Source organism: Chelmon rostratus, chromosome 13 (assembly GCF_017976325.1).
Source record: "Chelmon rostratus isolate fCheRos1 chromosome 13, fCheRos1.pri, whole genome shotgun sequence".
Classification (NCBI taxonomy): Eukaryota; Metazoa; Chordata; class Actinopteri; order Chaetodontiformes; family Chaetodontidae; genus Chelmon; species Chelmon rostratus.
Window position 1 is genome coordinate 9245554 of NC_055670.1, and position 12571 is coordinate 9258124.

The 12571-nt window shown below is 44.1% G+C and overlaps 2 protein-coding genes across 2 annotated transcripts; both read left to right on the top strand.

The window, feature by feature from the left end:
- The first annotated feature begins 1280 nt into the window (after positions 1–1280).
- Positions 1281–7207, top strand: cracdla (cracd like a). The gene is made up of 9 exons (XM_041951424.1): positions 1281–1329; positions 1641–1782; positions 1892–2027; positions 2110–2271; positions 3144–3386; positions 3490–4651; positions 4881–5845; positions 6522–6642; positions 6743–7207. The coding sequence occupies exons 1-9, from the start codon at positions 1281–1283 to the stop codon at positions 6937–6939; spliced, it is 3177 nt and encodes a 1058-aa protein (XP_041807358.1). The 3' UTR covers positions 6940–7207.
- A 1428-nt stretch (positions 7208–8635) lies between these two features.
- Positions 8636–12194, top strand: creg2 (cellular repressor of E1A-stimulated genes 2). The gene is made up of 4 exons (XM_041951195.1): positions 8636–9127; positions 10046–10215; positions 11380–11493; positions 11615–12194. The coding sequence occupies exons 1-4, from the start codon at positions 8711–8713 to the stop codon at positions 11754–11756; spliced, it is 843 nt and encodes a 280-aa protein (XP_041807129.1). The 5' UTR covers positions 8636–8710; the 3' UTR covers positions 11757–12194.
- Positions 12195–12571: the final 377 nt, after the last annotated feature.

The following is a 12571-nucleotide window of genomic DNA, read 5'->3' on the forward strand; positions in this document are numbered from 1 at the left end:
GTGCTGGAATTAGACTGTTGGGTAAGTTGACTCGTTTTTGCACTGAACGGTGTGTGAATGTGAGTGTGTTCTCACAGGTTTTCACACTGAGAAGAAGAAGCACTTCCCCTGTGAAAGTCAGGTGAATTCTGTGCCGCAGTACGTGCCATGGGAAGTTTGTGATTAAGCTGTTGTTGTGGATTATGGTGTTGTGAAATCTTACAAGGATCTCTCTGCAATGTCAATAATCCACGGGATTATCCTCTGTTTCTGTTGGGGCTATATCTTGGCTCATTGGATGACAAAACTCTGAGGTGAGGCCTGATTCATGAGCGCTAGTTTCATTCAGGGTTGAGCCAGAGCTTCAAATGTTGAGTAAGTCAAACACAACAGCCTTCTTTCTGTCCTGGTTTATCAATATGCTTCTATTGTTTTCAATAGGGTGTGCTTGTGTTCTGAGAGTAGGCTGGGCGATAGGAGAGGCACAGTGTGGACTTTGCATGTTTATCCATAACCTGACACATCTTGTCTTATCAGGCCCCCATGCGGTGCAGGATCATGCTCTGCTGACAACACTTCCTTGGCCACGCAGGGAGAGCTGTGTGATTCTCAGAGTACTGTGCATGCATATCTCAAATTGAAGAGTAGCTCCAGGGCAGGGCATAGAGTAGAGTCTGTGAAACAAAGGAAAGCAGCACCCTGCTCTGAATCTTGCATCCAGAGACACATCAGCCCAATCCTGATGTTTGTCAGTCAAGTGTTGCATTAGTAAAGCTGCCAGAGAGCAAGATTTTAGCTTTTGCATTGTTCACAAAATATGATACATTATCCAGGCGGCACTGCTTTGTGACAGGGTGATATTAATGAATACCTCCTCTCTAACCTACATGCTGTTGCTGTTGTTTCCTTGATGCATTTAATGGGTCTTCTACTGTATATAGTCTTGTAAAAGCTTCTTTGATCATGTTTGGTTGATCACAGTTTTCTCAGAACGACACACCTAGCAACAGTTAATGTTTGTACTCTTCCTGATAGTGCCAATAAACCTTTGAACCTCAGGTCCAGTGTCACATCTTCAGACCATCACACGAGTACATTAATTGTACATATGTGCCTGCCAGAGAACAGAGAACATACCAGTGGTGTAATTACACCGCGTTAGATGCCCTCCGGCATGTGACAACAGCCTGTAAAAAGCGTATGCCCGAGGCTTTTGTTGTCACAATTGCTCCTCATTATCGGTGCCTTGCTTTACATGCTTTCCTGTCGTCTGCTCTGCAATTCTTTCAAGGATCAGACAAATGCAGTCTTTCTATGGAGATACAGAAGAAAGCACGGAGGACATTCCAGGTGAGATTATCTGCCATGCAGTTTCACATGAGAGTGTCATGATGAAGAGAAGGCAACTTTTTTGACAAAAACAGGCTATTCAAATAAAGGATTTTGTCAGCACAACATTGAAATGTAACTAGCACACACCGAGGACCATTTATAGAGTAAATGGTAGATCATAATATACGAGTTGACACGCACTACATGTAACAATTAGAAAAGATCAGAGAATATATAGGGTGCAGAGAAGAGACTGTGTGTTCTGCACGTGTATGTGTGTGAGCGGCTGCGACCTGGATCTCTCAATCTTTCATCTCCGTCTCCGTTAGGACGTAAAAAGTCCAGGCTCAAGTCTCTGAAAACACGTCTCCTTGGGAGTAAGAGAGGAGGTGTAGAGATAAACGCCAAACTCAGCCAGTCAGTCAGTGACATTACAGCCGGAGAGGGACTCGGCTCAGAGGAAGATTTGGCGTGAGTGTCAATGTGATAGTAAATGTTTTGCTTCACGGCTCTATTTCTACTCTGATTTCTGGCCTATGCAGTCATCCCTCATATGTTTTGCCCCCTCTTGCTCCAACAGATGCTCCCAGGGGATGATGGGATCACGGGCATTGTCCCACGACAGCATCTTTCTGGCTGATGAGGTCCAGACAGACGCTGAGCCAGCCAGGGTCTTATCCCAGGAGAATGTTCACAGCAAGATCAAAGCTCTGCAGGTATAGCCTTTTATTAGAGGCCTTTTGGTGAGAACTTTGCAAATGCAGCTCTTTCAAAAATGCTTGTGCTTTGGCGTCACAGATGAAGCTTCAGCAGCAGAAGATGCATTTGGGGCCGCCACCTCTGGTTGTGCCAATCAGACAACCAGAGGATCCGGGAAGCCGCTCCGAAGATGGTGGTCTATCCAAGAGCCCCCCTGCAAGCTCAGGAGGTGACGTCGCAGCCCAGGCAGCCCTCAGAAAGGTGCTTTATTATCTCACTTAAAGGATGGTCAGTTATCTGTCGGGGTGTAGACACATAGCCTTAACTCTATCCAAATGCCAAACTGTCAGCAGGAGCCACAGGAGCCATGGTGCTTTTAGTTTAGCAGGGACAGGAAGTGAAGAGGAGGAACAAGTAGCATCCTCTCAGTGCATAGCAGCCTTCATGCAAACATCTTGCCTTAGCCTGTTTGCCAGTGCAGTAAGTGCAATGCTCATGTTTCCTGTAGGTGTCCATTTGTCTTTCATTGTGGACATTTTGCCAATCCAAACTTCTTGGGTTGATGGTTAAAGGGTAAGGCACTCAGACCCGACCAAGCTCATTTATTCCTACTTCATTACAAGACGTACATTTAAAAAAAAATGGGTCACAAATGAATGTTTTTTTGGTTACTGTGCCTTTGTTAAAGGCACAGTAATCCCTAAACAGCTGGGCACTACAGCTTTTAGCAAGCATTACTAAATAGTAAATAGTGCATTTGTTGGGTACTATTTTCAGACACAGATTAATATCTTCTGGTGAGTGTTTTACAGCAGCAACACAGCGTATGTGGGAATGACTCAGAGAAACTCAGTGACACAGTGTGGCTTATTGACATGTTTTCACTAGTTTTTGGACAACCGTGGAGGCCTGAGGTACTTGGGTTTCTATTATTTTCAGGGGATTTATTTACTATAAGAAAATGTAGAATATAGCCAGCCTTATCCTGTAAAGTCAGGAATGTGGGAGATTGAGGTCTGGTATTAGGGAATAAATACAATACATATGTCCTAATAATATGAAAATGTGACTGCCTTTTCATATTTTCGTGTTCATCTTAGATTTGTCTTATTATGATTTTCCTTTCTTTTCAGACCATGTACCAGCCATTCTCTCGTCCCTTCTCGCCCAAACCTGCACCAACCAAACCTGTGCTCCAGACTCCATCCCAACCTTTGCCTTCTTATGTCCCATCCAATTCTTCTGTTGTGGAGTCCCCGTTGGACTTCAGCTCTCCAGCCCAGTTCACCCCCTGTCTGGATACGTCTGCTGCACGCCACCGGATGTCTATAAAGCCCAGAAACCAGAGGGCCAGCACCAAGAAGAGACTCACTGCAGTGAGTGAACACACTTGTTTTTCATCTTATATACTGTCTGTGAAGACAAACATGCACAACACACTCCATGCACTTCCCTTCCCCTCCTTCTCTTTTTTTGCAGACTGACTCAAGGCCTCTTTTAGATGCCCTAAACAATATCGACCAGCCCGAGTCTATGAGAGAAGAAGAGCAGCAGCTTAGTACTCAAGAGGAGGAGACACCGGAGACAGTACAAGGAGGGGCCATCATTCCTATTACATCCCAGCTCCTTCCTTCTAAATCCTCAGAGGTGGCGCCAACCACACCAGAGGTAGCATCCAAATCATCCTACCAAACTCTTCCCCAACAGGACCAAGCTCTACCTGGGAGAGTGCCCTCTCTCCCCCCTCAGGTTCTTAGAGTTAAGCCTCACAGACCGGCGGATGTAAGGTCCAGTGAGCGGCCACACTCATCCTTTATACCGTCAGAACTGAAGGACAAAAGAGAGGAGGGGTCTGAGATACAAGTAATGTCCCACGACAAGAGAACTACTCCAAACAAGGCTGGAATGACGGAAGCATCCTCCGTGCAGCCCTCCACTGCTTTTGCCTCAGTGGTAGCATTCAGGTCTTCCTCTGTTCAGAAGGAGGTTCGAGGTGAAACAGAAAGCATGAGGGGAATAAAAAGACCTGCCCCAGGATCCTTCCATTTCTCCATCACGGCTGCCAAAAACAGAGATGTAGAAAGACCCCGATCAGGCAGTTTTGTGGAAGTCCTGGAACAGACAGAAGCCAGGCAGAGAGCGGACGACAAACCCTTGTCAAGCACGAGGGAAAAGGCAGAACTTAGAGACTTACAGCCAAGAGGGGGTCCCATTGCTGTGGGAAAACTGAGACAAGAGGGTGCTCTAAACAAAAGCTCAGTTCTTCAATGGGACAAGAGGGACAGCCTCAAAAAAGTGGAATTTGTGATGCCATCCACAACTGTAACCACAGATGCAAGCACTGCTGAGGGTGTAGAGGCGGAGAGCAGGCAGGAGGCGGTGGAAGAGGCAATGGAAGCACAGGAGGTTGAGGAGGACGAAGGAAAGACAGCATTTGGCGTTAAGCTGCGCTCCACATCTCAGTCAATGAGGCTTCGGTTTGATGCCTCTTCTAACCACAGCTCGAAGCCAGCAGCGTGTGAGGAGCAATGTGACAAACAAAAAAGACAGGAAACAAGTGATACTGCAAGTTCTGTGTGTAAAAAAATGTCCACAAACACCTCTTGTACACCATCCACCGCTGGAGACCTCCGACTGACAGGTGAGTCAGAGAAATCGTATTAATTCCACCAATAAGAAGACGTTTAAGCTCACATTCACTTTTGCCTTGGTGTGCACTTTTTCAGTTCCATATAGGGTTAAACATTGCACAGATGTATACTGTAATTTTCTCTAGAGAGATAAGATCACAGGGGACCTTTGTACTGTACAGACTTTCACTAACTTTAACAGAGCTTCCAAGTGTCTAACTGACCTGTGCCACTCCTTAGATCCAGCCCCACCTGGCTTCTCCCATCCAGTCAAGCAGAACCCACCAACTACCTGTGATCCTCACATCATGCCATCAGAAGTCCACACAACCTCCTCAAATCCCAAAGAAGCTGAAACTACCCTTGCAGCGCCTCAGGAGCCCCAGCCTGTCCCCCAAACAGCCCCGTCGGAGGTGTCCTGGATGAGCTTGGCAATGGAGAAGACCAGAAGCCTCCAGCAGCTTTTTACTAGCAGATTTCCCAGAGATTTTCCAGGTGTGCAGTCAGCGGCTCGACCGCAAGCACAAGTGCAGACAACGAATCAAACAGAGGCACCGACTGCGGCACAAGCACAGACACAGACTGTAAAAATACAACACAGTACAACACCACTAGAGGCTGCAAATCAGCCATCAACTGATGCAATCAAAGCAGAAACGGAGCAAAGCAGAAGTCCAGCACAGACTATCAAACTGTCACTGGTGGCAGTGCAACAGAAGACATCAACAGCATCTCCTGTACAGTCAAACACCTCGAGAGAACCACAAGCATCAAAACAAACCAGTGAACCTCAGTCACACCCAGACACAACTCAGTCTGCCTCGCAGTCTGTGTCTGTGCAGGCCAATCCAGGGACAACCCAGCCCCCCTCTGTACAAACCTCCTCTCAGCTCACACAAGGGAGCGTCGCACAGTCTCCGGCACAACCTTACCTTTCCTCAGGCCAACAGCAACCCCCCTGGAGCAGTCGAGGTGTTCAGCTCAAATCTGCAACTCCAGCTCCAACCTCAGTTTCCACCATCTCTTCAGCGACAGTTACTCCTGCAGCTTGTGTCTTGGGGAGAGAGGAGAGAGAAGGCAGCATGCAGGAAAAGGAGGGCGCATCACTGTCAGGAAGACGGGCGGTCTGGGCTGGGTCAGTAAGCGAGAAGGCTGCTTTTTTGGAGAAAAGGGCAGAGTGGGCCACTCCATCTGGAACCAAGGGGGTTTGTGGTACTTCTTTGTAACTTTCTTTCATTCCACGTTTGACTGAAAATCAGTTAAAGGATAAGACTGCCGATATTCTATATTTTCTCTTTTGTAAACAAATGCCATGAAAAGTCAAAAACCCAGAATGTGATAGTTCCTTTTTGACTTCCCTGCCCTGTCTTAGACACTCAATCTCAAGTCAATTTGTTCCCTCTGAGGATGTAAATATTCAAATTTGGGTGACTGATATATGTTCATGTTTTAAAACTCAGTAATTTCCTAAAAGAGCTGGGCATTATAGTTTTTATCAAACATTACTCGAACAGAAGTAAATTGTGCATTTGTGGAGGCTATTGTTAGCCACTTTAGCTTTGGTGTGCTAGTGAGTGTTCACAATAGCAGGGTGCTGTGTTTGAGTGCCCATGTTCATCCTAATGAAGGAATATGTCGGCCATTGAAATTCTTTGGCTCATTGTTGAGTTTTTAATAGTTTTTGGATGACAGTGGAGCGCAGATGACTCAGGCTTTGGCTCCACAGACAATTCTTGTTAGTTGGATCAATTCCTTATTGGGTCTTTTCATGGCAGTTGTTAACAATGAATGAAATGTAGAATATCATTACATTTGTTCTTTACCTACCATTCTTTGAGACTGACATGCTGCTCAGATGATCTAACTCCCAGCTCTCCTCAGGTGGAGGTGAAAAAAGTTCAAATAGAGGCACAGACATCAGGTGAATCCCCTGCCTTGGCCAAAACCACGCCTCTAAGCAAAGACACAAAACCAGAGGAAAGACCAGAGGGGGCACCTGCAGGTGTGTTGATGCACATTAACTACAGTTACGACTGCAGAAATAGTAAATTGGTGTTCAGTATCCTCACAGGCAGCTACATGACGCAACTTTTGTCTTTCAGAGTCGAGTCCCACCAAAGTTCCAGACAGACCTCGTGAGGACAAATGGTTGAGGAAAAGTGTGCCGTCATCTTCATCGCCCTCAACGTCTCCCACAATGCCATCAGCTCTGCAGTCCATATCTGAGAGCGGCCAGCCGTCCTGGATGGAACTGGCAAAAAGGAAGTCAATGGCCTGGAGTGATAAGTCCATGGACTGAGAGGGAAAACAGACATATTGTGTGTGATACAACAAACAACAGCCCTGCAGACAAACTGCTATATTTAAGTTCTGGTGAGTCTGTCAGGAAGGTGTTGATTGAAATCTGCTGAGGCTGTTGTGCTTGTGTATTGAATTTTATTTAATTGTAAAGTGTTAATGTTATATTGAGAGACAGATATAATATCACAGAGAGGATATATATCGAAACATTCATTATGATCCCTCTCCACCACAAACACTTCAACATAAATGGTATTTCTGCACAATATTTTATGTGATTCAACATGTCACTGCTGTTAATAGCTTATGTTAAATAATAAAATTTCTAATGTTACGGTTTTGTATCATTTGTCATTTGCCGTTGTGCAAAGTAGAAGGTATTAAATTATTATGTCAAATATACTGTAATTGACTTCATACTCTCGGAACAACATCAGATATGATCTCTATATATGGATAACAATGTTTAATATTTAGATTTTTTTGTTCAGGATGTAGAGAGAGTGGGTCAAGAGCAAGGACTTCTGTTGTCCCAGCTTTTCCCTGTCTGGTAAACCTAGCAGTAATGAATCAGTATATCATGGGACCTCCACTTCCTCACTAATCTGGCCCACGGGCCCTCCTGCAGGCCTTATCTGGACCCTGCCCTAAGCTGTGCATCACTGTAAGAAGAGATTTTTACTGCTCATCCTGCCTGAAACTAAATGTTTTTCAATGTTAGGTGACACTGTATGCCATTAGTTTTTGGTTTGAAACTAGATCAAGTATTGAACATGGTACCAATACTGACTTGTTTGGGTGCGTAAACACATGAAAAAAGTCATTAAAGTTGGAATCCTTCATTTGGTGACACTTGTACCTACTGAAGGTAACAGCAAATGCTGTTTAATACTACTGGTCCCAGAAGTCAAACAGGGGCAGTCAAACAAACTATTGTTATTTTAATAAAGAAGTCAGGTAGTAACTGGCCCTTTTTCCACAATGCTGTGATCTGATTTTATGCTGCGCACTGCATGAGCCACAAATGGAAGGGCACAGCCGAAGATGGAGGTGGAGCTCACTATGACTTGTGCATGTTGATGTTTTAGGTGTTCAAGTCAGAAATCATTTTACAACTTCATATTCTGTTGGATAGTTCAATCCAGTGCACCCAACATTTATGGCAAGTGACCCCCTGAAATAAGTCCATGACCATGGTGGGGATGTAAGCTCTTTGATTTTTCAGTTTGTTTAGTTTGACGACTTTCAGACACATAAAGAGGTATGTCAGCGCAAATTGTGTAATACATCTGTCCCTTTAACTGTTTTGTAACTTTTATCTTTTATTAGATTGGTCTTTGAAACCTTTGGAGGGTCCCAACCTTTAGGTTAGGGACCATTGGTTTACCCTGCAACGCATACAATCATCACTGCTTCTGTATATAAAAACTTAATCTGCAGAATATAGTAAACATGGATGGGAAACAAAATATTACTGAGGCAAAAACTGCAATGTTTTCCTTTAAAATATAGTTGAGCAGAAAGTAAAATATGACTAGGACTAATACTTACATACTTTACTACGTGCCAGTGCCATCACTGTTTCACCGTTTCAGTCATTCATAATTGAAACCGGTTTGAATGTTAAATGTGTGTCCCTGCTTTGCCAGTAGGGGTCGCTGTAAACCTTATCTGTGTTGCAAAATGTCCTCGTGTTACGAAAAACACAGACACGTGAGGTTGTAAACAAGAGAGTGGATGACGGGCGGCCATTGTCCGAGCTCATTGATATGAGGGCCTGTTGCTTTCCCCTGGCAGTGTTCGCCACTGTCCTGTTTCTGTGTCAAAGCTACACCCTGAGGAGCTCGGTGTCCTGGGTCGTGTCCTCCAACGACGTGGTGGAGGACGCGGACCTGTCGGAGGAGGTCGCCCCGGCGTTGCTGGTGGACGGCGCGGGGCTGTGGAAGCAGTCTTACCCGTCCTCCAGCGTCCTCGCGGACAGCGTGGAGAGCCCCGGAGAGCTGGTGAAGCCGGAGAGCGACAATGTGGCGCAGCTCTCCTCTCGCCTGTTTTCATATCGGCTGGAGAAGGTGAAGAAGTCCGCCAGCAGCGGTCCTCCCCCTCACCAGGAGACCGCCAGGACTGCCAGATACATAGCTCATTATAGTGACTGGGGACACCTGGCCACCATTTCAACTCAAGACAAGGTAACACAGAGAGACTTTTCCGTGGACTGAGACGTCCTAATGACTGTGTCAGTGCATTTCAGTGTTTGGAAAAGGACTAGCCGAGCAACAGTGCTCCCATGATGAAGTAAACTGACACTGAGAGGACCTCAGTCGAGCCAGGGCTGCAGCAAAGCTCTGAGAAATACTCAAGTCCAGTGGTGCAAAGTAACTGTGCATTCACTCAAGTGCTGTGCTGCAGTTCTCTCATGTATTTCCAGCTGATGCCACTTAATTGTACTTTCTGCCCCAGTTATGTGGCTGGTTGTGTTGAGGTTGTACAAAGCTATGCTGGGATTTACACAAGGTCATCATGCACTAATAAGAATGATAAAAGTTGTAACTTGTCCCACAGACAAAACTGACAAGAAAGCTCCCGAAGTCCCGAACAAGAGTTTCATCTTGTTGCACATGATAATAACTTTTGTGCACAAATTATCTGCTGCTTAAAATAAAAAAGAAATGTAAAATATAACCTTTTGAGACCCTGGGATCCCAGTAATTTAACACTGCCTAATTCTGCATGATGATTGCTGTTACCTTAGATTTGTTCAGTCCATGTTTCTAATAATAATTAATACTCTTGTGTTTCTGATTTTAATATATTTTATTTATTACTGTTTTCCAAAATGGTCAAAGTTAAATGCTATTTCAAAGCCTTCTCCACACTGTCCGATAAAACCAAACCACATGATAAGACTAGTTTAGATGGCTCATCTCAACTTTCATTTCATAGCTTTAGCAGTCATGTAGTGGGGAATTTTTGCATGTATGCTAAATGATCAGTTTGTTATCACAATTGAAAATGATTCACACCCATTCAGACCCTTCTGACAATATGTCATTACTGAATTTTCTCTGTACTAAGATGTCTTTGGTAATATCCTACTCTTTGCACAGATTAAAGGTCTCCCCTTTGGAAACATCTTCTCAGTGAGTGATGGACCGCTGGACAACAGCACTGGAGTCATCTACTTTTACGTGACTCCGATGGACAACACCGTATCAGACCTGAAAAGTAATCCCTATGCTTCTCTCACATTCTCAGAGGCTGAGGGAGAATTCTGCAGGTAAGCCCTAACTTTTAACATACTCCCATGGCCAGGCTACTTGGCCCCCATTAACTGAAATAATGGACATCTAACTAAAGCCTCTAAACACATGCAGTCTATCCCTGAAGTTTTCAGGAACATTTCCTTCATGGGGTCGTGTGTGAATGGGTGAAGGGATCCATATTCAGGGAAATCTGTACTGCCAATTTCTCACATAAAGACTGAGTAACCTTTCAGAGCAAATGCTGGTCCAGCTGTTTCGTGAGTAACATTTCAGGTACAGGTAACGTCCATCTGACTAAAGACACTTTCACATGGAGCGAACTACCCGATCACAAGACTCTGCTGATGAGGTATTTGAAGATGCTCCAAAATTGTTTTAAAGTTCCTTTTTAATGTATCAAATGCCTGTTTCTGATTCAAGTAGATAAAAAAAACATTACTCGTCTTGCACATTTATTGAATATGAAATACATTACAAGAACATTGGCAGCAGACAAAAACAGTTCCTCGCCCTCCATTTCCCCTAAAATAATAAGAGACTTTTTGCACCCACATACATGTACATCCAACCTTGACTTGTCTCCTACCTCTTCTTCCTCTGTTCAGTTTTATGGCAGTTGGCACCCACAAGTGTTGTATAACCACCATCTGCTGGACTGTCCTGTGCCCCATCGATTCCAGCATCGCTGTGGCATGTGTGAGAAAGCACAAGATAGAAATGTTCCTGAATGCAGCATGTGTGAAAAGGCACAAGATAGAAATGTTCCTGAATGCAGCATGTGTGAAAAGTGAAAATCACTAGGAGTGCCTGAAAGGTTACCCCAGTGATTTACAGGGAACTCTGTGTGAAAGAGACTTAACTTAACACAGAGGCCCTCTTCAGAATGGTCTCATTAGAAGGTAATTAAGCAGGACCCACCAGAAGGACTTGAACATGCCAGTTGATATTGTGCTTTAGTAGTGCTTGTTTTCAACAACACATCAATAAAATTAGTACAAATTGGTTGACACACAGTAAGCATGGAGCTTTTCTGGGCCCTGGGGCAGTTGCCAGATAAATTTAATGACTGCAAGTTAGTTAGAGGCTCAGAAAAGCTGGAACACCTATTGTGTGTGTGTGTGTGTGTGTGTGTGTGTGTGTGTGTGTTACAATGGTAACATGGTCCTCTGTGTTTGAAGGCAAATGGTATATGATCCAGAGGATCCAAGATGTGCACGACTCACACTAACAGGCAAGATGGTGGAGGTGGCCCCAGAGGAGCTCGGGTTTGCGAAAGAGGCGATGTTCTCAAGGTAACTCAGCTAATGGATGGAGACGTGTATGAATACATGTTGGCTTCTTTCAACCCTGAAAATTAGTGAGAACAACAATATTTGGCACACGTATCTTCATGTGTTACTCTTGTTTTTGTAGACATCCCGTGATGGCAAAGTGGCCAGTGGGACACAAGTGGTTCTTCATGAAGCTGGAGCTGATCCAGGTTTGGCTGCAAGACTGGATCGGAGGCGTATCACTCATTCCCCTGGAGGACTACTTTAAAGCTACGCCTTTCTAAGAAAATATCCGTCCGCTGCATTATGTCAGTCCAACAGACCAGTTCTGCTGTCTACACCACATATGTGGTGCCAAAAGAGTATTTTCCCAAATATATTTCAAATACTGATGTTATTTTAATTTGTAAAAGTGGATTTTCTTCACCATTTTTCTGTTGTCCTTCAACTTGGTTTGTCACACAGAATCAGCGAATCAGTTTCCTGTGGTTGGTGTGTGAATGTATTCAAAGTCAATAAGCTAGTTACATTTAATGGTCACAGTCATTACAGCTGGAGAAGAAAACTATGTCATTTAATATTTTCTTTATAAACACTGATTTTGACATTTTATGGGTTTGCATTAAAATATGTGTGCTGTTTGAAAAATAAATGAATGTTGGCACACACAAATATTGTGCATACTGTTTAAAGAAAGTATTGATTTGTCTGTTCAGTTCCCATTTAAACCTTCAAAAATAATGGTGATGTCAACAACCCTGAGCTCTTGTTTTTCATTTTGAGACAAAAATGTGAATCAGGATAGAGTGTTGCTATTTATGAAAACGTAGTACCTGAAAATAACAGAGGTAACTATGACATAAACTATGACAACAATAACTCAATGACAAGAGTTTTTTGGTGTTAAAAAGCTCAAATGGTATGGTCGCATTTTATTATCTATCACGGAGTTTTGCATGTATGATTTGGCCACTAGATGGCGCGCTTTCTACTTGTGGAATGATAAGTCGATGCTTGGTGGAAAACACAAAAAGTTGGTCACTGTAAACGCCTCTGGTGCTGCCACCTCTAAACCGAAAACAAATTTCAGTGTGATTCT